This window comes from Gloeophyllum trabeum (assembly GCF_000344685.1).
Source record: "Gloeophyllum trabeum ATCC 11539 unplaced genomic scaffold GLOTRscaffold_00017, whole genome shotgun sequence".
NCBI classification, from domain to species: Eukaryota; Fungi; Basidiomycota; class Agaricomycetes; order Gloeophyllales; family Gloeophyllaceae; genus Gloeophyllum; species Gloeophyllum trabeum.
In genome coordinates this window covers 148,238-173,741 of record NW_006920426.1, presented here as the reverse complement: position 1 = coordinate 173,741, position 25,504 = coordinate 148,238, and the positions used below count along the sequence as shown (strand labels likewise).

The following is a 25,504-nucleotide window of genomic DNA, read 5'->3' as shown; positions in this document are numbered from 1 at the left end:
AGAGGTATCGTCCAACGACGAGAGCCCGGATAACCAATGTCTCTGGAACATTAGATAGACCTTAACGATGCGACTCCACTACAGATGGTTCTACAACATAACAAATAACAAGAGACAGCGAAGTTCCTCGCACGGAGGGAGAGGTGGATGAATGGAACACGGCCATGTCATAGATCTAAAGCATTCCGATCAACTCGCGATACTTCTTCATGAATTAGAAAACGTACATTGCATCGGATTGTTCGCGCCATTATTAGAGAACTGCGCTTGGTCTACATTCATGGCCTGGCCCGCCTCCATCCCGACGAGCCGCGGTACAACGGTGGACATGTGCCCAAAGTCTGACTCGCCAGCTCGAGCAGCAGCGTAATGACGCTTCATCTCCGCAGCATGGTCTGCCGCTTCCGCGTACGCAGCGCTGTACTGCTCCAAGCCAGCTATACAATTCTGAACCTCCGGGCGTCCCAGACGAGCCAAAAGCGTCCCGGCCTGAATGCAGCTGACATGCATAACTGCTGGATCCAACCTCTGTCGGAATTAAATCCTCATAAGTCCGAGACCAAGTACGAGAGGAACAGGACAGCACACATACCAGGTATCCATTGGATGTCAGAACCCCCGCCTGCATGGCATGGGAGGTTAAATCATTGCAAATTGTGGTACCTTGTACCTGACGTTACGTACCAGGCCCGATATTCGCAGAGATCCATGAAGGGCTTCCTCCATGACCTTTGCCTTCACGCGCTCGATTTGGGCGTGGTTCGGAGCGGGATTGCCTAACCGCGCATTATCGTTGACTTCTTTGATCCCGAAGTCGTCCAAGGCGTTGAATAGGATAATCCACATAACATGATAGGTTGCATCGCTACCACCTGCGTGAGTCTGAGTGTAAGCTATGACCCATGGGTAGGGTGCTACTACACCCACATGCTGACACGGCTGACACAAAGTCCCACGTAGCCTGGAAATTGCTAGGGACACCGACTTTGGTGAGATACTGGTCTCGCCACTCGCTGAGCAGCTGGACGAAGTTGCAAAGGACCTCAAAGGGAATACCGTCCGATTCAGTTGCCGGCCGCCACAGCTGCCGTGACATCTGACGGGAGATGCGGGCCAGGGCATGGGAGGCACGGTAATATCCCTGAAGAAAATTGTCATGGAGCGGGTAGACGACATGACATGGATATATCCTTACAAGAAACTAAACGAATGCCCAAGGCACAAAATTTGTTAGTACCGTGCGCAGCTCCAATGATGGATGGAAAGCGGAGACCAGCTCACTTCGTACTGCTCTCGAGGAGACGGGGTCATAGTATCAGAGGGTCCAGCAGGTACAGGCTCCGCTGTGTAGAAATCAATATCGTAGTCGTCATCGTCACTGCGGTGCAGAAGTCAGCGAGACGACACACGATGAAAGGTGAAAACGCCAACAGCATAGGTTTCCTACGGTAATAAGCGGATCCGAAGGCGTCTGATAGCAATGCCATCCACCAAGCAAATATCATAGTGCCACGCGCTTCCGGGTCCTCTATATTGGACATCACGGATTTGTGATTGATCTATACGGATGTCAGGACGACATGGCGTGTTGTCTCAATGAAGACTGACTTGAAGATCCAATAGCAGCCTTATAGCAGATATGAGCCAGAACCGGTGGAAACCTATCGAAGAACTGGGTGAGAAAACCGGAATGTGGCATATAGGCTCCTGAGCATACCGTTGGGATCATCCGGACTCTCTACGTCGATGAAGAAATATCAATATCGGTCTGCGATAGCAACCCCTCTTGCACTCACGCGCTTGCAATGGCTCAATCAACAAGGATATGACCACATTGTCTGCGCTAGCCATCCTATATACCTTCATCGACTCCGCCAGCTCCCTAGCTCTGTTGATCAGAGCTTGCGCCAGATGGCTCTGGCCATTGGCATTCCGCCGCCGATCAGCCACGAGCAAGGGGTGTTCAGAGAATTTCGCGCCCCAGGCGATGACAGTGGCGACGAGCGCGGGGTGGAGAGGTTTATCCTGATAAATAGGCGAAGAATGCTGCACTGTGAGCGACTGTTTGAATCGAGTGCGGAATTGAGTGGGATTGAGCAAGGGGATCCGGGTGTGGACTATCTGGAAGAATACTTCCACCAAGTCGAGGGCGAACCTAGATCGAAAGTCGCGAAAATAGGGGTTAGTGAATATAACAAGCCTTGGTCAGCAACAAATGAAGGGCAGTAATCTGCGCGGTAGGCGAAGGGCTCAGAGCCAACCAAGCCGGCGGCAGAGAGCTTAAAAGTCAGGGAATGGAACGTGATACGCACTCGAGTCGGAACGATTCATCCTCTAGATTGGGCGCCAGCTCTCCCCAGTCGACGTAGGAAGGGACCCTATTCCTGAACTGGCTGCTGGGGTCACTAAGGCAGAGATCGACCCGCATGGTACGGGATAAATGCATAAGCTTCAATGGTTCTGAGAATGATATATTAAAAATACGCACGTGGCATTTTCGAGCGGTGGCGAAAATAAGTAGGCGAGCAGCTGACGTGTCGGCGTGTGTGTGTTCACGACGGCATTGAAGGCTTGGAAGGGGGAGGGCGTCGGTAGGTTGGACGGTGAGCCACTGTGTTCAATGGATCAGTGTGTCTATGAGGGAGCACAGCCTGGCTATGACGTACGGTTTGGTGCTCCCCGGTGCCGGAGGAGAGCTACACAATCAGGATTTGTCAGCGACTGGGGCTGAACAACGAGCATATGGAATTTAAAACAAAGGCGATAGACGGATGGTTAACGGTTCCAGCGCCTACAGACCCTGCGCTGCTGATGGAACAGGGGCGATGTAACGAACCTCGAGTGTGATGTACTGATGGCCCTTGGACGCCGCTGCCCGCCAGTCGAGCGCTTCTTCTCGCTGGTGGCTTGTTGGGAATAATGTCTGAGTAAAACATCATCGAGATATGACTGGGAGAAGCCGCTGGAATGTATCACGGAGTACGTACGTGCACGGGTAATTTTTCGATATACAGTGCTGCCACAATGTTGAACTCAGTCATCCATTACTCTGACCATTCACCACATTACCTGGCACTATATAGATCCGCGTTCGTAACCAGCTATGAATGAGAATGAAATAGTTCGAGACGAACCTTGTCTTGTCCTGGCAAGCGATTGCACTTTACTTTCCTAGCCCTTGATTATTTCCGCGTATCGTATCATCAAATTCGATAGCGTCATGCGGGACAGCACACCTGCAAGCATCGCAAGCTGTATTTTGCTTTCTGGGAGGCGGAAGCGTCTTTGCGAGCTCATGTATCTGGTTCTGCATAGTCTGGCTTGGTAGAGAGATGCCTAAGTTTCAATTTTGTGAGTCACCGAGCTCTGCCGCCCCGCATTCAGATAGGATTATCATGCGGAGTCTCCCACCACCGGCACTCATCTCACCTGGCTGGTTTATTGAGCTCGAGCTTGAATTTTCCAGCGTGTGCGGCTCGTTCTGCATGGTGTGGCAATATTGCAAGAAATTCTTTACAATTATGCGTCGAGACGCTATAGGAGCCCTGGTGGTGGGTGCACTGATAGCCTTTTTAAGCTGGACTGGAGGTGTGCTAATAGAGGTCGCATAACATGTCCCGGTACCGAGCACAGTGCTATGAATAGATACGGCCTCAATAGCTCGCATGTCAAATAAAGGCAAATATAGCCGCGCCACCTTCCCGCCAAACGGAACCAAAGTTTTGCTCTCCATCGTCCACGACGAGCAGCACATCCCGCCCGCAGTCATGGTCAAAGTCGAGATCGTCGAGGACAAGGACCAGCGCTCCGCTGGCTCGTCGCCTTACTCTTCCCCTTCCTCATCTCGCACTTCGTCGTCGGCGTCGCTCTCTTCTGTGTCATCTGAATTAGACGCAGAAGAAACCTTTTTCGAGCGTGTCAGTGCGCTGGTCGACATCATCCCTCCAACTACCCGACACGCCATTTCCACCAAGGTATCCAACACCGCGTCTTTCCTCAAGCGCGGCGGGAAGCTCGCGGGGAACTTGGTGTGGATCATCACCACGTCTGCGCTGTTAGTTGGCCTGCCGCTTGCGATGAGTCTGGAGGATGAGGCGAAGATTGTGGCCGAGGAAAAAGAAATGCTTGCCCGCCAGCAGGGCGCGCAGCAGGTGCGTAATGCCTGTCTTGCCCTATTCAGTTCCTGTATGGCTCATGTCTCGCCGTGACGCTCATCCCTTCTTTCCGCCAGATGATTTCGGGAGTACCTGGCGTCCCTGGATCAAGTCCAGATATGAGCCAGCCAAAATCTCTCGTGCCGCCCGGGTTTTAACGATCATCCGATATGATTGGACGTTGTATATGATATGTTTTCCATGCTCTGCGTGCACGTAATGCGTAATCCCACCTTTCATCTCCCACATCGGTTCCGAGAAGCGTCTGCCCACGGCGGAACCCAGGCACGTTGCTGCTGGCAGTGCAGTGCATATTTGTAGTCCTCTCTTTGTGATTCATCGCTGCGGCACCATTGGACCACAAGGACGACCACCGTGACTCATCTTCGGCCCGTGTATCTTTTTGGGAGGTGGTACCAGGTATACGTTAATAGTTGCGGTCTGTACTCGTTCATTGGATGCGTTGTTTCAGTCTTATGATGCCACACCGGTGAGTCGTTATTTTGGGGTGAACGGAATCAGATGGGAGCACGAGGTCGCTCTTTGGAACCTTCAACACATCGTCTACCGCTCAACGACCGCATTCCCATGTTATCGGCAAAAATCTAAAAGTGGGCCGCAAATACGCAGTGCCTTGGGTGGTCCGAAATGAATACCTTCTCCACCGCGAAGCGAGTAGTAAGGCTATCCCGGCACTCAATCGCGTCGACCCGTTCAACGGAGCTGGAGCGGCTCGATCTGAAATGAAAGTCACGACGGAATGCGCAGCGCATAGACCCCTTCTCGAGCATCCATATGCAGGAAGACTGGATTAGAACTGTATACTTGATCTACAGAGTAGACAGACCACCAGGCCTATTGCGCCACCCGATACTGTCAGGAATGGTTCAGCCTGATGTAACACGGCCTAACGGACAAGGAGTCTGACGTACCTCCGAAGAGTCCCGGTTTGGCAGAACAAGGGGTCGGACGAAATTGTCACTGCATGCGATTCCGTTAATAAATGCCGTCCCCTCATAGACCGGCGCTACATACGCAGATCGGTACCGTCTGAGGTAGGTCAGAGCGTGGTTCTCGATCTCATCTGGTACCACCCCGAGCTCTTCCCAGTCACCAGGCACGTCCTTGTCGTTGATGTATCTCCGCTCAACCTCATCGGGAGAAATCGTAGGCCAGTACAGCTTCTGTCCGGCCTGGGCGAGCATCTTCGCCAGCCGCTTGGGCATGACGAAGCCCTTGTCGAGGTCGTTGTAGGTGACCGAAGACACCAGGTCGATAAGATAGCTATACGTCAAGGTAGAGGGACCGGGGAGGTTCAGCGTCTTGGGCAGTGCAGGCACGCCTTCAAGGTTGGCCAAGGCTTGAGCGACATCCATGACCTGAATATAACAATGAGCATCCCCGATAACAGATATGGATATGAGAGTGAACTTACATGTACTGGCCTTATCTTCGTTTCACCGTGGTTCAGCTTCCACCAAATACTCCAAACTACGCCCCATGTCAAACCTTGCAGCTTAGTTGTGCATACCATCGCACTCACTGGCAATGTTGTTCAATAGCTTGTCCTCATACCCGAACATAGTAGAGGGTCTGATGATGGTAGCATCCGGGAATGCTTCCTTGACCAGATCCTCTCCCTCCGCCTTCGTGCGGTAGAACTTGGAGATGGATTGGTGGTCCGCATTGAGATGAGATACGTGCACAAAGCGGGGGACGCCCCATTGCGCTGCGACCTTGGCGATCCGGCCAGCACCTGCTGCATTGACGTCATTATATGTGAAGTTCCTAGTACCAACGACCAGGTCAGTACTGGGGCAGTAGAGCCTGCAAGGCGTAGGCGTACTTAGTTTCGTACTCCCTTCCAACAAGGTTGTAGACGATATCAGAGTGTCTCAGACACTCGGCAATCTGGTCCTCGTCCCGGATGTCCCATTCCTAACCTCATGTCAGGGGGACACGAGTTCCGGAACACGCCTAAATACGCACCATGTGTACGACCTGACCCAAGTCACCCATCAACTTGAGATGTCTAGCCTCGTCCGGATCGCGGTAAGGGGTGATAACCTGGGTACCATTCTTCGCTGGAGACGGGCGCAGGCGTAGTCAGTCTTCCACCATACTCAATTTCAGACCAGTTGTGCCTCACCTAGTTTTGCAACCAAATACCTCCCGAGAAATCCAGTGCAACCAAAGACGGTGGCAACATGTCCGCTGACAGCGCTGCGTCCTGGAGGACCGTACGAAATCACTGGTTTCTTCGACCTCGGCGGGACCACCAGGTCCTTGAGGCCTCGCTGTCCTACTGTTAGCTTCCCTTCAGAAAATAGAACGCATAACAAACCCGCGAACTCTGCGTCAGCAGACGCTGCACGCGCAGACTATGGGAACGGGAGGAGAGCATCTATATCTGCAGCTTTCCGTCGAAGCGCACCAACTTGACCAGGGGTGTCGCTCCGGCAACTCCCGTCACGCTGCACCAATGAGGCAAGACCTTTGGTTCAGCTGCATTCGTCGCCTGCCCGCTTGGCTTGCCTCATTCGCAAACTTGAACCTTGCAATTGAACGCCCTGCAGAAAACCCACAGAAATGGTTCAAGGGAAAACCAAGGGCTTAGCGCAGAAGGCGTCTGGATCTGCTGCCAGACATTCCGCCAAGGCTGCAGCGAATACAAAGAAGGGCAGGAGACACGCCCCACCGAAGAAAATCCAAGCGGTGCAACAGGCAGCTATGCACAAAGTGTGTTTCCTATATGTATCGTATCACAGAAGACTGACCGCTCTTTTGCGTAGAAACTCAGTGCTAAGATCAATAACTCCATCGAGCAGCAAATGGTTGCTGCAGCTTCTTCCGGGAAGCTAACGATCATGAAGAACGCAAGTCTGGAAACGTGAGTATGACATTCCAACTTATATATGCTTCGTCTTACGGCTCGACACCCGTCCTAGTTCCGAGAGTTCTACGAAGGCAGCAATCAAAAAGAAGGCGAAGTAGTAGCAGAGCTCATGATCCTGTCCGTACAAGGTATCACCATCCAGGAATGTTTACTGTCATCGTACCTAATAATGATTATAGACATATGACATATGCCATCGCGGATGAAGAGTGCGCGTACAATTGAGCGTTATACCCCGTGTCGACCCAACGTCCGGACATGGAATAGACAACTTCAGCAACAGATACATCCTGGAAGGCTCCGGGTGCAACCGCACTCCCGTAAAGGCTGACATGTACGTGCTTGTCGATTCCTGCAATCCCGGGGAGGATTGAGGCCGGGTGGGTAATGAGGGGCTTGCCGTATACCTCGTGCCAGTACTCACTCGTAAGAGTGGATCGCGCCGCGGGGCTAGGCTCTCTTCAAATCTCTTGTTCGGGTTGCTTCATATGCGGGTGTACTACGTTCTCTCATGTATACGAGTTCTATTAGTCTTGCTGCAATGCACCATGTCTCGGGTCTGACCGCCAAGATCGCAGGAAACTGGAACACAGAGACACTGCATTGCCAAAACAATGACAGGCGGCTATCGAATTCAGTCCGCACTATAGAAACTGACGTACTACCGAAACACTGATGATTGCTCGAAACACGGAAATTGCATGCAGGGTATTGCAGTGTTACAAATGCGATGTGAGGGCGACTGAGGCTAATGAATGATGCAATGCCATGGATTGAACTTGGGATGGATGATGATGAAGTGGTTGAATGATAATGGAACACATGGGGGTTGACGAACGGATGCAGGCATAATTATGAAGTCGAGAGAAGAAAGGGGAGGCATAACTGAAACCCTGATCCCGATGATGAGAGAACTGCCGACTAACTCGAGGCGATTGCTTTTCATAACATGAAAGATGGATATAGCGGATTATCGATCACCGTAGTGACCAGCGCCGGGCCTGGGCTGCAGAACTTGTGCGAGGAAGTCCAAAGCTTGCCGGTGCTCCGGGGGGATGTGCACTCCCTGAGCATCGACCCATCTAAGCACAGTATTCATGGCGCTACGAGCCTCCACCACGTTCGGCACAGGCGGTGACATCTGAGGTTGCGGCAGGTCCGCTGCAGGATTTTGAAATAGGGCAGGATAAGGGGCAGGAGCGTGAGGGACCATGTCTTGCTGAGTGGGTGGCTCAGGGACTACATGATGACCCTGATGGGGTGCCATAGGACCAGGAGGACAATAATGACCGGCGGTTTCTGGAGCGGGTTGAGGGTGCTCAACCGCCTGCGGCATGGACCCTTGTACGCTTGCCGGTGGCGACGGCAACCCAAAAGACTGCGGCTGGGGTTGCCAAGCCGCTTGCAAGCCGGTCGTGCCAGACGCCTGCGACAATGAATGACCATCCGCTGGATGTTGGCTAACCGGCTCTGGAGAGTCTTCGGATTCGATAGTATACAGGGCACTTTCGTTGGATGAAGTTAAAGAATTATTAGCCGCTTCCTTGGCTGGAGATTGGATGTTGGCGTCCGCGGGCTTGGGCTTGGGCTCGGGTTCTGACTTCCCAGAAGATATACCTATGGCCCGTCCGATGGCCGCCTCTCTCCCATTACCGTGCCAGATCCCCTTGCGAATGCCATGGCGATGCTTGAAATTCTCGACCCATCCTGAGCTCGCCTTGAACTTATCGTCAGGGATCTCCATTTCACGAGCTACCTCTCGCGCCTTAGATCGTATGAGGGCATCGGTAAGCTGGACGTTCTGCTCCTTGACATCGAACAACCAGTTGCGCAGTTCAATTTCTATCTCCGGGAATTTTGTTGGTCTGGTGCAGGCATTGGTCAACCAATACAACAAAGGGAGACAGAAGTTGGTACCTAAGCTTAGCTATTTTGAGAGTCTCGTCCGGGTCGATCTTCATCCAACGGGTCTTGTTCTTGAGGATCTTACTGATAGTGCTCCGTTCCACGCCATACTGCGCAGCGATGTCCTCCTGCCTGAGATGGGGGTTTTCGGTCGCGTAGACACATATCGCCCGACGGTCCACGTTAAACAGTCGCTGCTTGCGATGTTTCCGTGATACGATGGGCGACATCATCCCTCCGTCGGGGGGCTGCGGAAACGTAGCGCCAAAGGCGTGCGAATTCGGTGCGGAGCCCGCAGACGAGTGCGAAGTGTTGACAGACGCAATACTAAGAGCCGGTGAGGCTGAGCGCGGATTCGAAGTGGACGTCGAGTCCGATCGATTGTGAGTCTGTTGACTATAATAAAAGTTAGGAACGTGCGATGATATGGGGGTCGTTGGCCATGAGTTCTGCAGCGGCTCAGGCCCCGGTACCCTTTGATGCATGGATGAAGAGTGCCGATACACTCGAGAGAAAGTGTTGGGAGTATGCGGGCGAGAATCGACGTAGTCCCCAGCCTGGACGGCTCGCTGAGGAGACGCAGTAAAATGAGATAGCTGAACAATGTCTCGAGTGGCTACATACGATGTTCGAATTATCGCCACTCGACCCGGGAGAGCCGCCCCAACGGACGTCCTGACGTCCCCCCCTATGACCTCTTTGCGTTTGAGACCGTATGGGGCCTATACTACCTTCGACCTGCGGCGAATCCAGCGGGGGCCCGTGCCTCTCCTGCTCGTAGTTCGCGGTGGGACTATGCTGGGGATGGGACGGGTGATAGCTGCTGGTCTGCAGATACGCCGGGTAGTGGGGATCTTCAGGGCGACCTGCGAGCGGGAACATTGCAGAGGATTGTGAAGACGAGGAGGCAGAGCTATTCGTAGGGGACTGCTGGCTCATTTGCCAGTGCGAGTCGCCTATTGACGCGTCGGTGCGGGATGGGTCAGAGGAGGGCAGGAGCACGAGGCCTGGGACTTTCATTCGCATAATGTGTGTCCATCGAGGCTCGGTATTTTGCATTTCCCTGTGACCACGACTCGACGCCTCGCGAATAAAGGACCTCCTAAACCAAAAACCTTGCAAGCAAGTCCAGAAAATGGCCGAGACGCCTCCAAGTCGGCCCCGTAAAGGACAGCTCGTGGATCCGCGAGCCCGAAAAGACTTTCAGCCACCATCAGACGCGTCGCACGTAAGCATCGATATTGCGGTCTTTGTTCACTGATTTCATCGCCCTTGTATTCTGATTTCCTCTGATTTCTTTGTGCTCGACGTGTCTAATCGCCGACTGATATAAGAACTCCTTTATTCGCGACAAGAGCGCCATCTGCCATGGCGATGTGTGCCATGTTACCGCGCAGCGGCTGCTCTAAGTTCGACGCGTCTCCGCGTGATCACGACCGGACGTAACTTGCACTCTTGCGCCGGATATACACCCTTCCAAGGTCTCTGTACTGCCGATGGGAGAGGATGGCGCGAAAATCTTGGTGTCTTATGCGCGGTGGGCGCGTCCTTACTGAGAAATTGCCGCTATCTCCTCCCAGGAGCTTATGTTCTTTGTTGACAGATGCCTGTCACTCCTGACCATCTCGGAGGTCTATGCCGGCCAAGTTTGATGCCAGATCTACCACGGGGTCCCAAGAATACCCCCGCTGTCTCCTATACTCTCTTCTCTGGGACACATCGCGTGTATATGGAGCCTATGCCTGATTACAACAGAAATCTTGTGCCAATATCGGAATGGTGGTATCTCTTCGCTCGCGATACTATCTTCACCCGGGATGGTCTCCGTTCATTGAAAGGCATCGGAACCAGGAAAAGCACCGCAGTTGTCACGTTTTGTTGATGTTTTGTAAAGGAAGCTACGAGGATTTGTACAACCATCGTTGTAATAGGACTCGAACCCCTCAGCGTTATCCTCTCCACAGATCCAAAGTCTTGGGTATACTTCGGATCTGGTCCGAAATGAAGTTCAGTTGTACGTTTCTTGCCTTTCTTCCGACCGCACCTGATGTAATAAATGCTCCGTTTACATTCGGGCCTAGGTAAATTGCGTCACCAAAGTCGAATACCTGATTGCAAGAACTCCTCCTACAATGGCGAGTATAGAGTACTCGGATATCATCCTATATGCCTTTGAGAACGCTCGATGACAAGGATGGAGCGTCAACAGAGCACTTTGATAGTAGCTCACCGCTGTGTCAAGGGGATCTGAAGGCCAATCAAGGGTATTCTTTCCGCTGAACTATTACGTTGAAGATACTTGTCAAATAACAAATGCCTTCCGCCCGATACTTTGGCGGCCACGTCCCGTGCTCGCTAGGGATGGCGACACTACACTTACGCCGAGCGAACCCGCGTCTATTCCCGCCTACACTCCGCAACGATCGATGGAAGACCACAGGCAGCTGGTTCTCGCATGTCGTGCCCCTCTGTTTGTCTAATAGTCTTGCTTCTCTCGGCTTCTGTCTCAGTGACGCACTGGGCCAATAAGAGACTACGCGCGATCGATGGGTGGATAAGCGCTACCAAGCTGACTTCCATTGCCCATCAGCGGTGCTGCAAAGGACTGGAGAACACGCTGCGCCGGGCGATCAGACTGCCTGCTGCTTGCCATGCGGCGAAGTGATGGAGGGATTTCGTGTGGATCTGTCCGATCACAGCGATTCTCTGGGTAAGCCATGGGCTTGCACTCTCGTCGATGTCCACCATGACCGTATCGTCTTTGTGCTGCCGTCGCTAGGGCTGCGCACTGTTTGACGACGTCGTTCAGCGTTGAGAATGCGTCGCTTGTGTCAGCGCTCGGAACCTCCTTCAAGGTTGCGCGCTCATGTTCGACCACTAGCCTCGGCGGTGGCGGTCGATTATGTCCCTCTGCTTGCCGTCGAGGTTAGACGGAGGGATTACCGTTTATTGGCTGCTTCCGCTGCTGGTCCGGGTCTCAGTCTTTGTCAGGATCATATCAATCTCAGAACTTTGCAAATTTGGGAGCTATCGCGTTCCTATCATTGCCCAAAGCATGCCCCGCGGCGAGGATGTGCACGTCATGAGCTTAGCTTGCATGATGGTCCTTATGAACGCACCGCCGGCGCTCTCTCGAGGTCTGCTACGTCATAGAAGAGTGGTTAGGTGATTATCATAGAAGACGGCCGGTGGGTTGCTCTGTGGGTCAAGAGAAGGCGGGAAGACAGTTGCCTTGGTCCGTGCAGTTGGTATTCCAGGGGGTGTTCTAGGGGAGTAATGCGGCCTTGGACCATTCAACAGGGTCTCCACGATGGCCATTCTCAGATGAACCGGCCGGATTTGAGCGGCCGTCTCCGCGGTCATAGAGCTCGGGGGCTACCTTTGGTATTTATGACCCCTTTGGGTTCCGCCGCGAATTCGACGCAGCGATACTAGAAGTGGGGGAAGGGGGCGAACTGGACGGTTATTAACGCAACGAGACGAATTACCGAGCAACTCAGTCTGCATCACACGGTAGCGTAGTGATTGTAAATGATAGGAGTGGTTATGAAACTTGCAATATCAGGGATAGCTTATCTTAGGGACGTCTCTCTAACTCACGGGGACTTCACGCCTACTCAATGTATTGCTCGCCACCGTGCTTGTTACTGGACATTTCCTCTACTGCCACCCTGTTTCGCCGGGGACGGGGCTTCGGAATCACAATATGGACAACATCGTGATTAGCAGACCCTTTAAACATGAGCTTGTATTTAAATCGAGAGCTCAGTAATGTGCTCCCCGCCCTTTGTGTTGTGGACTTTTCTAAGTCTGCAAAATTGTTGAACGTACTCACCTTCCCAAAATGGTATGTATTCAAGTTGGCCCAAGCGCTTCGCCGAAGACCTACGGTGTGACATTCCCACGACGCGTGGCCCCGCTTTGCTGAAACCATCGGCTGTGGTCTGGACCTCCAGATCTGTGACTACACTGTACGCTCTCTCTACCATTAGCTATAGCTGTAGGATCTCATTCACCAGCGGCAAGCGTCTCTACCATGGCTCGAATACGTGAAGTATGGGCCCCGAATCTGGAGCAGGAAATGCGAAATATCAGGAATCTGATTGACAAGTATCCGTATGTTGCAATGGTACGCGGTTCAGTCACTCTGGCGAAGCAGTTCCACTCGAACTTCGTTGTCGTCACTATCTCAGGATACAGAGTTTCCTGGTGTTGTGGCACGTCCTATAGGAACGTTTAAGACGTCTTCGGACTACCACTACCAGACTATGCGATGTAACGTCGACCTTCTCAAGATCATTCAAGTCGGGATCACTCTTGCGGACGAGAAAGGCCAATACCCGCCCGACGTTTCAACGTGGCAGTTCAACTTCAGGTTCAGCATTGAGTGAGTTTGCTATGCTTCATCGAAATGTGACACTGACATCCCCAGCACGGACATGTTTTCTCCAGAGTCTGTGGATCTGTTAGAGAAGTCAGGGATCGACTTTGACAGGCACGAGGAGATGGGAATCGAACCTAACGACTTCGCCGAGCTCATGATTTCCTCGGGACTTGTGTTGACGGACGAGACGAAATGGATATCCTTTCACAGGTAAGTCGCGTGCTCCTATAACCTCGAGTCCACACATTCTCCCATGCCACTGTCATGCCATCCTTGGAGATACCTCGGTCTCATTACATTGTTTAACAAATTCTATAGCGGATACGACTTCGGATACTTCGTCAAGCTGTTGACTGCCATGTCATTACCTACGACCGAGGACCAGTTCTTTGAAGTCTTGCGGACTTGGTTCCCCACAATATATGATGTGAAATTCATGATGCGTGCCTGTAAGATACTGAAGGGGGGTCTGCAAGATGTCGCCGATGACCTTGGTGTGCGTAATTTCACTCTTCCATGCGATAACGGCCGTAATGATAGGGTATTTGTCCTCCTTTTTCCGCAGGTTGCTCGTCAAGGACAATCACATCAAGCAGGGTCCGATTCCCTTCTGACCGCATCCACCTTTTTTAAGATGCGCGAGATATACTTCAACGACCGTCTAGACGACGCAGAGTACAACGGCAAGCTCTATGGTCTCGGTCAAACATTCTCCGTTCCAAACGGTTTGCCTGACCCTGGGAGGGGCGGTGCCACCATCGCAGAACGTGAAGATCGCGGGATGTCAAGAGAAGCGCAAAGCCAGACGCCTGCTCCCGGGCAGTCTGCGCAGAACGGGTTGGGCGTGGGCCCGCCTCTGCCAACGCCGGCGATTGGTGGATCAATGCCCGCTCCACTTCCTCCGTCCGCAAGCTTTGGGCCTATGAGCGCGACGGCTCCATACATCCGGACGGCGATTGGGGTCGGGGGTGCAGGGAGATGACAGGTGGATCTGGGGAGTCGTAAGGAATTTATTGATCGCGTCTGAGACACTGTGCAAACGTATGTGTATTCTATAATGATTGTATCTGCTATACTATTGTTGTCGAGTTCATTTAGCTTCGGGGGTCGCTTGGCATGGCCCTTGCTTTCATGAGCAAGGACCATGTCGACTCATAATGCCAGCGTTGTCGCAGACTTCATACCCTGACCTGAGCCTGAGCGTTTCCTCTACCCCTTGGGCTCGTAGGTGTTTCATTCAAATTGCGAGATGCTCAAATGTATCAATGTGGTACCTTGACAATGTTTCAGTGATTCATACCACTTTCTTGTGGCTGCGAGCACAACCACCTGGGTCTCAACCTTTAGTATGCCATCCGTTGCGTCATTGGAAGTCATGTATACTTGGTTTTGTTACAAGATTGTCTATCGATTCGATAGGGAGCGGTGGTCAGTGGGATGCCTCTATATCACCGCATTTTGGGCTTTAAGCATTCTGGCATCGCCAACTCGTCACGGTCGTTAAATGCAACTTGGATTTCCTTCTCTTATCGTATGCACTGCCGATCTATATTCATTGTTGGCCACCAGTATTCTTAGGGTGCCTTCTTCGCTACAGTACGCGAGTTCTTTTGGTAACACCTGCCGACCAGGACGCCATGCAAGACGGTAAATATGGTCGCTATGGGTAAGACTGTACACCTGCGATTATGTAAAGAGAAACACCAAGTAATAAAGTGGAAGTCTGTAATTGTGCCTCCTCCGCCATATTTAGCATTTGTACACCGTTGAGCCTAAGCCTAGCAGAGTTGAATGGAAGAACATAAAGTGGATATACCGGACCTATCTGGCCATGGAGGACATAGGAATTGAGGTCTCCTTACCTAGTAGCGCCAACTTTAAGTCAGACCTAACTGACGGCACCCTCTCTAGCATACTAGATATCGATACTGTGGCCTATGAACCTACGAAATTGGCGAGCTTTCTCGGAACCACGGGGAATCATTGAAGCGGGCATTTGATCGCCGGAAACTCGCCTATGATCACGATCGGTCACTTCCACGTGAGTGGCACCGTAACGCGTCATCCTTTCCGACCTGCCACAGTCCTTCGTGAGTATTTATGCAATGCTTGAGCGTGAAGGAACAAACCGAGATACTATAGAGTAGGTAATAATGAACAGGGGAATAAGCAACGCTCGGGTCAACTTCCTTCTATGATTGCTATCATGGCTCTTACCTTCTAGGGTCATCGTGTCAAACTCGAAAACATGATGTTTATTTCTTACCTTGTAAATGCTCGACTTTCATTCAGAGCGCAACCCTATTGACCCCTCAACAGATTCACCTGTTAGCGAGGATGGTACCAGGAAGTACCAGGTATGATGGCCTTGGGCCGTTGCCCGCCGAGCCATATGTATTGACCAGATTTCTCACACCCACAGCTGACATAGACGCGCTACATATATCGCCGGCGGCTACCGTGACATGACTGAGTCAGTCCGGACCGTGCTCCATTCGCGACTTCTTCCCCAGCAAGCGTTTAAAGCCGGACAAGGGACTTCTGCTATCTATCAAGTTTAAATGTGCTAAGTATGTCATACTGCTTCCCAATATCTGGCCTTCTCGTTTAATGATTCCGACAAACCCTGCTGTTGTTCTACGAATCTGAGCTGCGGTGACTAAAGAGCCTACAAACCGAGCGAGAGTGGCTCTGCGACTCGTCCTAAGGGATCGTCGTCGCAGTCATCCATCGCAAGAGTACCGTCGCTTGTCTGTGAGGAAGGGCACAGATTGGCTCGAATGTACTCTACGAGGACTGAATGCCCGACGATGCCTTGGCGAGAACCACAGCCGCCGAAATTTCCCGTGCATTCCCCGGCGCAGGGCCGGCGGTATGCAGCAAGGACTAAGATCAGGAGAAGAGATACTGAGGATGAAGTGCACTTATACTTAACTACGGACGAGGTGGGTGACTTTATACTACTGTCTGGATGCCATCGGCGCGCTTGAAGGTCCGACGTCGCCTGTTTGGAAGACCCTCTCCCGGCATCTTTAGGATTCCGCAGGGTCGCCATGAATCTCAGTCACAGGTGTTTGTCTCATTATCGTGCTTCTCTCGACTGGTCCTAATCCTTGACCCCTCATCTGCGTCCCTACGCAGCACAAGGCACACATGGCCGAGGTCTCCGCAAGTTCTACAATTAAGCTTTGGTCACACTGTGTCGGGCCCAAGCTGCAGTTCCAAGCGTGAATGGCCGTGCGTTTGGGTAACCGTAATTGCAAGCGACCAATCATCGGTGATTTACGCGTGGCCGTAAGGAGCATCCGCGCAGTCTCGCTCAACTTACTTACAAGCACCCTATTTATCCGACGACATTCTCCGGCGCCACGCCCGGCATCTATTTCCTCTGCGGATCGACCTTGTCGCGATCGGATTTGGTCGATCATGCGGGTGTGCAGAAACGCAACAAACCCAGACCCTTATCAAGACATGCGATGGACGCTCGATTATCCGACTCTACAAGTCTGTCCGTACGATTCCAGGAAGGTGATATCTCATGGATGCTTACCGCCGGCTCCCCGCACAGCTGCAGGTATACTCTGGAGGATTCGCATGCCAAGAGAATTCAATTCAAAAGTATCTAGAGCACGCCTTCGATGGTGTGGTCAACTTGCTCAGGGCTAACTTTTTTTCGCCACAACGCCGCGCAATCCTACGGGTGAGTGCGCTCGAGCTATGAAAACCCACGACAGGCCTTACATACGCGAGCAATGGCTGCATCCGGACTTCAGTGCTCTCGACTTGACAGCCTCGGACACGTCTATCGAGGCCGAGGGCTCTACGTAACCTGCACCCAGCTCAATCGTTTCTCGAAGGACCTTCTTTTTAGTGGGTATAATCCCCTCTAACATCGCCCGTTACAATTTTCGCTTAGCGGTCCGGACTCACCTATTGTTATGAGATTTGTATCATTGAATAAGCACGAGGGTGCATCTATCGGATAGGGCAAGGAGCACACGACGCCGAGAATCAGCGGATGTTGGCTATCCCATAGGCGAGCCAAGCTATCGGGCATGTGCCATTAGACGTGAAGATGAGGCCGATGGGGACTCTGGCACACGAGGCAGCTTCCAGTGGCATTGAGCCAAAGCTGCGACCTTCTGACAATTGTGACGGGGTTCCGGCCCCGCAGCAGCAGGCGGACATCTCGAGCCCATACAAACAGTAAGAGCCTAGACAGTAGGATATCGAGCTTGTTACTCACCGCTTTGCTGTGTCGGTGATTTTTCTGTCCGCAAGTTCGCTCGCGCTTCCCACTCCATCTGTCTGCTTCCCAAGGTGGACCCACTTGACGCAAGCGCAAGTGCACACTTTATGGCTTCGGTCGCTCCACCCCCTTCCCCTCGGAGCCCCACGTTGTCCGTCCCGGGCTGGTCGATATTAACCTAGTTGGAGTTCTGTCAACCGTGTTCGACAGGCTGGAACTCAAATGGACGGACCCACAGCCTATATATTTAGCTCGCCAATGAAACGTATCTGTATTCTGAAATCCTTCTCGTCGCTCTCGTCCGCCGCATGTGGACTCGTTCCCTATGTATCCGGCGCAGGAGGTCCCTACCTGCGGCCATCAACCCGTCCGGCCGCATTGAGCTCTAGGTGGGTCATGAAACGCCGGAGACGAGCCGCACGTACCAAATGAAGGCCATTTCTGGATCGTCATGTTCGCTGCATGGGTCCATGTGGTCGTCGAAAAGACCTTTACCCACGGCAAGAGCTGCCAGGTAAGCGCAGAAGGTTATACAGTCCGGCGCCCAGGATAGTGAGATGAACACGGTCGTTGAACATCCACACGCCTCAGTAGCGGCGGGCGAGTGACCACCAAATTACTTCTGCGATTGTGACTGTCCATCCAACGAGCGTAGAAATATGTGAGAGTGGCAGACAGAACAGTCGCTGGCGATTGCCGAAAGGGAAAATGTCATCTCACATGGCAGCCTACGAAGGGACCAGACAGAAGGCTGGAAAGCATGAGGGATATCGGACCTCAGCGTTTTCTTGCAGTATCCGGGAAGTCAGCTCAAGAGACGGAGCTTACACCAAATTATATCAGCAGGGTCATATCCCTTGTGGATAGGTTTTGATGGGCCTGAGTTGTGGATCCCCTCCATTCAATCCTTACGGCTCTCGGGCATTCATGCACTCGGGCCATTGGTTCGAGATTATCCCCGGAAGAGAATGACACCGCATGAAGAGGGAGTCTTTCACCCATTTGACATGCTGTCGATAAGGCTAAACGACTTCTACCTGAGACCCGGGTGAGCTTTTCTGTAGGCGTTTCGATCTATGAACTTACATAGTTACTAGGGAAAATTCCTGTCTTTCCTGTTGAGTCGATACCTAAGAGAAAAGCATAGAACGTTAGGCATCACTGAAGTGTGTTAAAACCCGTGTCGGCGAACCTTCCCACCACCCCTCGGCATAATTTTGGCCACCAGACGGTCCTGAAGTTAACTGGATGAGCTCTCCCACCCGAATATCCAGCTCATCCGTTCCCTGCGCAGCATAGTCGTAGATCCCCTTCACTATAAGCAGAAATAATAGATGAACGACATATGGGCGTAGCAGGTGTTCTGACATCCCACCATATTTCTGTGAATCTCCTACAGATAAAGCAGAGTTCGCCTGCGGCCCATTCTCGTCCAATTCGGAAGAGTTAAGATACTGGATGTAGGACGCGGGGACAAGTCCCTTTCCACCCGATGTGTCGCCGACCTTGACCCAACCAGAGCCGTCATCTTCTTCAAGCACCCGAACCGTAGCTCCATCTGCCGGACGCAAGGCTCAGCACGTACTCCTACGAGGAAATAGGACTTGGCTCACCGTCCACGCTCAGCTCAAACGGGGATGAAGCGGAGAACTCGAAAAGAACCTTGGCTACGGGACAGTTGGCTTCTTCTGCATGTGCCGAAGAATCTGATTGAACGAATGAAGATGCCGTCGGGGTTTGAGGTGCTGTTGGTGATATACGTGAGCCAACAACTCTGGCGAAATCGCAAGGCGAGGTGGATCTCACCGTCTATCCGGGATCGATCTAATATCGTTGATATTCTCGAGATAGACGCAGAGCTTCTGTGCCGACCTTCCCGAGACCCTGTGCACTCGGCAGGGACCTATTGGACCCTGTCAGAACCGATGACACAGTAAAATCGTGGCCACTACCTTAAGCTCGCATTTGGAGTGGACCGATAGACCACATAGCCTGCATGTTTTTCCTTGCTTACTCAGCCCCCATATTGAAGACTACCATCTACTTCAGAGGAAAGCACATGCAATTTCAATGAAGCATACCTTGCAGTACCCGCATTGAGTAGGGATAGAGAAGGAAGAATTCTTGAATGAATGAGGTTGTTGAGCGCCCTCGTCACCTATGAAAGGTGTGGAAGTGAATTAAACCTCTAATGCAAGCTCTTATGGGCCGAGCAAATACCTCCAAGAGCTCCTACAATCGTGTCGATCTCTGCTTGCAGGATGCACGCAGAGGTGGCGTAGGAAGTCAGTTGGTGCTGCGCGTCTAGATAGCTCTGTGGGCATCAGATAAGCATACCCAGTACAAATGGGGCATTAATGCAAAGAATCCCAGGACAAAAATTAGGGAGCTACTTACGTCAAGTACGTCCCCCGTGTTGCCGAGAGAAGCGTCGTCCGTGTACGCCGTGACCAATTTCGAGAACCGCTCGACCTCGTTCCCTGGAAGCATCAACGATAAGACGACCTGTAGAAAACTTGCCCGCGACCAGGGGAAAGGCGCTCACGTTTGGTGTCTAGTAATGGGGCGAGTTCCTGCAGTTTTCCCCGGCATTTACTCAGTTTGTTCTGTAGAAATACCTTCGGACCTGGTTCCACGCTCAGATCCCCCTGTATTGCAGTGAAAACCAGCTGTGCGTGCAACATTCTGTGACTTACCGTGTCGTAGTGGCTCTTACAAGGCTCAAACTGCCAGTCAGAAGGAGGTGCGAACGGCCGGATATTATGATCTATGAAGAGATCTTGGTCACGTTTCGCGTCGACCTTCTTCAAGCGGTCCTGCACGTTCGCTATTCGACCCTTTAAGGCATCCAGGTGCGCTACGTGAAGGTCCTGGGCTTGAGAGAGGATCTCCGTCAACTGGTTGATTAATTGCGTCTGGAGATTCTCTGCATCGTGGCGGGTCAGTCATATCGGAGACAGAACGGCTAGAATCGACAGCGTACGAAATTGCTACGGGTAACCAGTCGGTCAGTCCGGCGCACTATTTCGGGTAACGGGGCATACATTTTCCAGGGCCGGCAAGTCTTCGTTGTAAAACTTCGACTTGACCTTGTTGGCAATCTCTATGGACACGAGATATATGCTGCAGAAAATCACGTCAGCACATGCGAAGAGATATGACGTCGACACTCGCACTTCTTACTATTAAGCATGTCGTTCTGCTGCTGTTCGTATTGTCGGGCTGCGCGGTCAGCGTGTCGGTCGTCCTGGGCACGGCCCTGTTTCTGACGATAGGCCTCCAGCTCCATGCATTCTTCATCGTACTTTTACCGGCATTAGCTACCTTCTTCATGAACCTCGTGGCAGCTGTTTACCTTTTGTTTGCTCTAACGAAGAATGGTGAGTGGAATAACCAGATATGTCCGATCATTCATACCTTGGCACGTTCAGAGTAGACCCTGTCTCTCTCGGTAAGAAGTTTCTGGAAGAACTGCATTTGCTGTGTGCCAAAATTCCTTAGCACGGGGCTTTGACGAATTGGAAAAATGTACCTTCTTCTTCAGTTCGGCATGTTTACTCTCAGTCGTCTTTAGAGCGTCCGCTACTTTAGAGTTCAGACCATCGGCCAGGGTAATATGATCTTCAGCAGATTCATTGAGGGATGATATGAGCTGGTCGTATGCATTGTTGAGGGAACTGTGTCGCATTCGAAGCTCAGCTGACAGAAGGGCTTTCTAACCTCTCCGTACCTTCTCTGGATGACATTCTCGTCCCAGGCTTTCGTAGGTTCGGTACCAAGCACAAGGGGTGTTATATTCTTGCTCTTCTTCTCGCTTGCTTTACTCGCCAAAGCTTGCAGCTTGACTGCATAATCCCGCTCTAATGCGGCGCGATCTCGGTACAAATCACGGACCTGTCACCCTGCCTCAGAACAATACGAGGATCAATGATGAGTTATTCTGCCTACATCACTCAGGAGTTCAAGCTGCTTAGTCGATACATCTGCGATCAGTTCTACCTGATCCTGCAAGGATGTCAATACATATTCCAACGTAGCATAGTCCAAAACTTATACCGGAAGGTTGCTTCCGTAGGATTGATTTGAAGGCGTCGCGGCTGTATTCATCCTAGCTAGCGAGAACCTTGTAGGCTCGTATGTCTAGCTAAGTAGAACGGAACGAAGAGGCGACGCGCAGCGGTCGTCTGTGCACTCTGGAACGGAGAACGTACTATGACGAGTAATAACCCCTATCTGAGGCTCTAACTGCGCACGGATTCACGGAAACACGTGCTACACCGGGACTTCGAAGTTGAACGTTGAACGTTGAACTGTTGAACTTGAAGGCGTCTCAACCGCCGCACCCTTCATCCCTCATGCCGCCATCTGAGCGAGGCTGGAGACAACTGTGCCTGTTGCGCGCTGTACATATGTCGTTTCTTCCTGTAATTGTCCTATGCGGTCTCCCGCGAATGTCTTCGGGTCCGGAGGATGACCATATCGTGGACCAGATAAGAGTTCGACTGACCCCGGCCTCGTATTAGATACGACGGCAGTATAAAACCGAGGGCAGATATCTGATGTACGACTACTCTGGAATCTCGTGGTGTGTTCTTCATCTGTACTCTTGTGACAGTGATACGTCGGTGAGGACAGGATCTGTTGAAGACTTCAATAAGTTTCAGCCTTGGTTGCGCTATCTCCACGAGGTCGCCCTTTTTCGATGACGGTGATCTACTTTCTGCACCAGCGTCTTCTTCCCTTGCCCTGTTATACGATGGGGACTTGACGTATATCTGGTCCTAGCACGAAGTTGGCGCATTAGACTGGTTACTCAGTTGTCCGCGTACTACACAACAAAAGAGGTTGTGTGGAATGCTTGCCTCCACCGGCACCCCTCGTTCATACGGCAGACCGGTATACGCTTATCAAGCGATAAGGACGTATCAAGTTTGCGCAGGTGGGTGTGCTTACCTCTCGGCAGACACGAATCCTATCTCATGACCATGTTCAGATGCGGAATGTCATAAGACAGGCCACCTAGTGTACAATCTCTGGCCTCTTGGAATCTTCCTGAAGTATCACTCAACTGGCGCCGTCGTACCACCAGGGTCCTTTTGGGATGATCTTCCGAATATGTGTACCAAAGTGCAAATATTGCGACTGAAGGTTCCTTTGCCCCCGGACTATTGCTGTGTCCATCTCCGAACCTGCACTTTTGGCTTGTTCTGAGCTGGTTTTCTCGAGCCGCCCTGGGTCTAAACTATGGGTAGGAAGCGTGGTGGAGCTTCCGTCTCTACTGGTCTTCGTACTCGAATGCATACCGAAGCGCACTCGCGGTCCACAATTCACTGCGGCTTATGACAGGACCTATTTGCATGCCTATGGCCGAAGATTACACTGCTGTATGGTCGAGTCTATTCTACCCACTTATCGCGGATGGCAATAAGGAGTGGCTCATATCTGATTCTGGAATACGCCCCTGCTTCATTCGCTACGATGCGTGCAGAGGTACACATGTCCACGAAGGATATCGAACCGAGGGGCCTTGTATCTCTGCCTAAAATGATGGGAAGACCTAGTCTGACGAGGGAATCCTGTGATGGTAGCAATATGAGCCAAATCCCGAAACTCGAAGGATCTCTTGCGTACCCCTGCGTTATAGGGCCAGGCGAACTGGGTTCGCCTCAGTTGCAAGACGTTACTGCTTGTATCGGGCGCACTCTGGACCTGTTGATGTGGCAGGCAATGCTTCGAAACCTCTCCAACCCTGTACTACGAGAGAGAGATCAATTCAATTAGTAAGAAACTCAGACAAGGACCTCGCAAACTCTACTGTGGGGCAATAGGACGAAGGTTACCGATAACCTGGAACTCGCCTTATTGCACAAAAATTAATCAGGTGCTCCTCCGGACGCCGTGATCGACACTTGCCGTGTCGGTTAAGTGCTACTTCGCTATGTATGGTGGCCGCCCCTGCCCTTTGTCCGCAGTAAAGGGGTACTGCTGCGCGCCCTTGAGGGTTCTATAAGAATCTTGTGGAGGCATAAGCTCTAGGATTGTAGCTCTCCTCAACTGAGTTTGTTGGAAGTTTCAAGGGATCCTTCACTTAGGAGCAGGTGAGTCAGGCGTATTCATCTGCTAAGGCTGACATATTCCGCCGTTTACAGCGCAAGATGTGCCGCACCCCGAAGTCGCGCGGAAGAATGTCGGTCCCGCCTCCACTATGAGGCCCTCAGGTTCGTATCGAAGCGTCCATCTCACAAGCTCGACTGCCTCTGATGCTCTTACCTACCCAAAGGGTTATGTTGGCGAGCGGGGAGTACGGCAGTCCCGCTTCGATGATCTGCCTTCCCTCTAGTTTGACGGACCTTCCACACTCCCCACTCAAGGACCTAGGCCCTGAGGTCGAAGGGGAATGCAAAACATCCGGAGTTCCAATGTTCTGGGCGAGGTGACCTGCTTACATGCAACTAACGCGTCACCATTCTCGTCAGGCGCGTACGAACATATGAGCCGCCAACTACATCCCCAAGAGACCTTTATGCGCACGGTATCGTCCGGTGTTCCCGGTCTCAACAATATCTTCCGTTCTTGGACTGTATTGCTGCGAACGGGGGCCCGCGCCGAGTGATCCATGCCAATATTACAACATTCCGCTGGGGAGAATGGTCTCTCGGAAATGGGGTTCGACTTTCTCACTGGTGAGACTATACATATCGTCTAGTCACGCGGATGAGCGCTTACGACATGTCCAAGGGTTTAATAACGACCGGTAGCAAATCAAATGAAGTGCATGGCGTATGAACAGACCGCGAGGAAAATTCATCCATGAGTAAGTTCGTTCGTGGTCCAGAGTCCGCCACGGTCAGTCATGGCGCTGGTGGCTGAAGCCAAGCCTGAAGCGCAAATTCCTTCGTCCCAATTGTGGACCGTACAGCACGTGGAAACGGCCCAGTATTTTATCCAATCCCCGCTGATCGCAGGTGAGTCAGAGTCGCATGTTTTGTGTAACGAGGATAAGATCAAACAGGCTTTAAGCTCGTGTGCGGCTGTGCTTTTAATATCCGTCCAGCACGTTGCAAGACGGAATTCAATTGTTGATAGCCTTTGAGACCTTCCTCCCAATATCGTCGCAGTCTACACGCTGCAAGGACAGGTGGTGGTTACGGTCACGCCGGCGTACTGGCTCATGATGGATCAAGATGCTTTCTGGGCACGGCGTTCGTCGTACTGGAAAGATGACAACGCCCCGCGTGGGGTTCCCCATTTACAGGATGGAGCCTTTGGATCCTTGCGAGCGGCCGTGGGCGTCCCCATTTGTTCCCAACATAACGTACGGTGAGTTGACGGTCCAGACCACATATTGTACCTGTCCAAAACTTTCGGGGAGGTTCCACCCACTTTTCACAGGAACGAAGTAATAGGAGAATGGCTCAGAGGTCTCCCCGGTCCGTGCGTCTGCAGTGGACCCGCGGGACTCAGGAACCCAATGGTGAGGGGCGACAAACTCACCCCCACGAAACGCGGGCACGGGATGAGAGCACGTGACCAAAACCCACGACTCGACTGCCGAAAACGGTAGAAGGGATATAACTATAGGTATGTATGGCTATGACGCGCGCTCATAACTAGTGCAGTTTGGCGTAGTCGGTAACGCAGTCCATATAAATCCAGGATGCCTCGGTTCAATTCGCTTGCTGGGCAAAAAGTATTTTATATCCCCAGTATTGTTTGTGTGTATAAATATGGCTAAAATGAAGGGAAAATAACTCAATCAAAACTTGTTCATTTTGCCACCCTGGCTGTCTTTGGGTGGTGGAAGACACCTTGGGTGGCCGCGTGCTGGCCACCCCGGCTACGGAAACACCATTAGACATAACTCATGGGTCAAAAATGCCGGGAGCCTGACACAGAATAAAATCAGACATCAAACT

At 52.0% G+C, this 25,504-nt stretch overlaps 7 protein-coding genes across 7 annotated transcripts; 3 read left to right on the top strand and 4 right to left on the bottom strand.

Annotated features, from left to right (window-relative positions):
• Positions 1-24: 24 nt before the first annotated feature.
• GLOTRDRAFT_118074 (uncharacterized protein) lies at positions 25-3,313 on the bottom strand (the record flags this gene model as incomplete). The annotated part of the gene is made up of 16 exons (XM_007872255.1): positions 25-175; positions 228-528; positions 593-622; positions 685-872; positions 928-1,141; positions 1,196-1,201; positions 1,282-1,378; positions 1,432-1,559; positions 1,609-1,661; positions 1,718-1,738; positions 1,797-2,155; positions 2,313-2,378; positions 2,489-2,611; positions 2,837-2,923; positions 3,131-3,171; positions 3,218-3,313. The coding sequence occupies 16 exons, from the start codon at positions 3,311-3,313 to the stop codon at positions 168-170; spliced, it is 1,818 nt and encodes a 605-aa protein (XP_007870446.1). The 3' UTR covers positions 25-167.
• Positions 3,314-3,709: 396 nt separating this feature from the next.
• Positions 3,710-4,602, top strand: GLOTRDRAFT_66170 (mitochondrial import translocase, subunit Tom22). The gene is made up of 2 exons (XM_007872254.1): positions 3,710-4,151; positions 4,232-4,602. Exons 1-2 carry the CDS (start codon positions 3,768-3,770, stop codon positions 4,310-4,312), a joined length of 465 nt encoding a protein of 154 aa, XP_007870445.1. The 5' UTR covers positions 3,710-3,767; the 3' UTR covers positions 4,313-4,602.
• On the bottom strand, positions 4,545-6,612 carry GLOTRDRAFT_112518 (NAD P-binding protein). Its single transcript, XM_007872253.1, has 9 exons — positions 6,499-6,612; positions 6,304-6,451; positions 6,144-6,238; positions 6,001-6,092; positions 5,698-5,942; positions 5,590-5,645; positions 5,190-5,533; positions 5,087-5,135; positions 4,545-5,027 (listed from the first exon to the last, which is right to left on the bottom strand). The coding sequence occupies exons 1-9, from the start codon at positions 6,556-6,558 to the stop codon at positions 5,010-5,012; spliced, it is 1,107 nt and encodes a 368-aa protein (XP_007870444.1). The 5' UTR covers positions 6,559-6,612; the 3' UTR covers positions 4,545-5,009.
• Positions 6,613-6,677: 65 nt separating this feature from the next.
• Positions 6,678-7,617, top strand: GLOTRDRAFT_66165 (uncharacterized protein). Its single transcript, XM_007872252.1, has 4 exons — positions 6,678-6,893; positions 6,947-7,044; positions 7,103-7,178; positions 7,230-7,617. The coding sequence occupies exons 1-3, from the start codon at positions 6,744-6,746 to the stop codon at positions 7,146-7,148; spliced, it is 294 nt and encodes a 97-aa protein (XP_007870443.1). The 5' UTR covers positions 6,678-6,743; the 3' UTR covers positions 7,149-7,178; positions 7,230-7,617.
• A 105-nt stretch (positions 7,618-7,722) lies between these two features.
• Positions 7,723-9,981, bottom strand: GLOTRDRAFT_141154 (CenpB-DNA-bind-domain-containing protein; the record flags this gene model as incomplete). The annotated part of the gene is made up of 3 exons (XM_007872251.1): positions 7,723-8,915; positions 8,968-9,524; positions 9,580-9,981. The coding sequence occupies 3 exons, from the start codon at positions 9,979-9,981 to the stop codon at positions 8,021-8,023; spliced, it is 1,854 nt and encodes a 617-aa protein (XP_007870442.1). The 3' UTR covers positions 7,723-8,020.
• Positions 9,982-12,991: 3,010 nt separating this feature from the next.
• GLOTRDRAFT_28540 (ribonuclease CAF1) lies at positions 12,992-14,075 on the top strand (the record flags this gene model as incomplete). The annotated part of the gene is made up of 5 exons (XM_007872186.1): positions 12,992-13,084; positions 13,149-13,342; positions 13,388-13,549; positions 13,658-13,835; positions 13,905-14,075. Coding segments are annotated over 5 exons (798 nt in total), but the record flags the coding sequence as incomplete, so codon positions are not given.
• A 4,535-nt stretch (positions 14,076-18,610) lies between these two features.
• GLOTRDRAFT_141152 (uncharacterized protein) lies at positions 18,611-21,696 on the bottom strand (the record flags this gene model as incomplete). Its single annotated transcript, XM_007872250.1, has 21 exons — positions 18,611-18,625; positions 18,675-18,718; positions 18,781-18,903; positions 18,964-19,146; positions 19,202-19,333; positions 19,395-19,491; positions 19,541-19,621; positions 19,670-19,746; positions 19,809-19,902; positions 19,986-20,068; positions 20,134-20,236; positions 20,285-20,514; positions 20,572-20,578; positions 20,633-20,711; positions 20,765-20,892; positions 20,944-20,955; positions 21,006-21,068; positions 21,121-21,265; positions 21,319-21,482; positions 21,537-21,593; positions 21,645-21,696. Coding segments are annotated over 21 exons (1,969 nt in total), but the record flags the coding sequence as incomplete, so codon positions are not given.
• Between the last annotated feature and the right edge of the window lie 3,808 nt (positions 21,697-25,504).

Bases quoted from the DNA above. Each gene is read 5' to 3' on its own strand.
- GLOTRDRAFT_66170 (XM_007872254.1), top strand. From the start codon at position 3,768: ATGGTCAAAGTCGAGATCGTCGAGGACAAGGACCAGCGCTCCGCTGGC. The intron at 4,152-4,231 runs GTGCGTAATGCC...TCTTTCCGCCAG, and splicing joins GCCAGCAGGGCGCGCAGCAG to ATGATTTCGGGAGTACCTGG.
- GLOTRDRAFT_112518 (XM_007872253.1), bottom strand. From the start codon at position 6,558: ATGCTCTCCTCCCGTTCCCATAGTCTGCGCGTGCAGCGTCTGCTGACG. The intron at 6,239-6,303 runs GTGAGGCACAAC...GCCCGTCTCCAG, and splicing joins GTATTTGGTTGCAAAACTAG to CGAAGAATGGTACCCAGGTT. The intron at 5,646-5,697 runs GTGAGTGCGATG...CATGGGGCGTAG, and splicing joins GCTATTGAACAACATTGCCA to TTTGGAGTATTTGGTGGAAG.
- GLOTRDRAFT_66165 (XM_007872252.1), top strand. From the start codon at position 6,744: ATGGTTCAAGGGAAAACCAAGGGCTTAGCGCAGAAGGCGTCTGGATCT. The intron at 6,894-6,946 runs GTGTGTTTCCTA...TCTTTTGCGTAG, and splicing joins AACAGGCAGCTATGCACAAA to AAACTCAGTGCTAAGATCAA. The intron at 7,045-7,102 runs GTGAGTATGACA...CACCCGTCCTAG, and splicing joins AAGAACGCAAGTCTGGAAAC to TTCCGAGAGTTCTACGAAGG.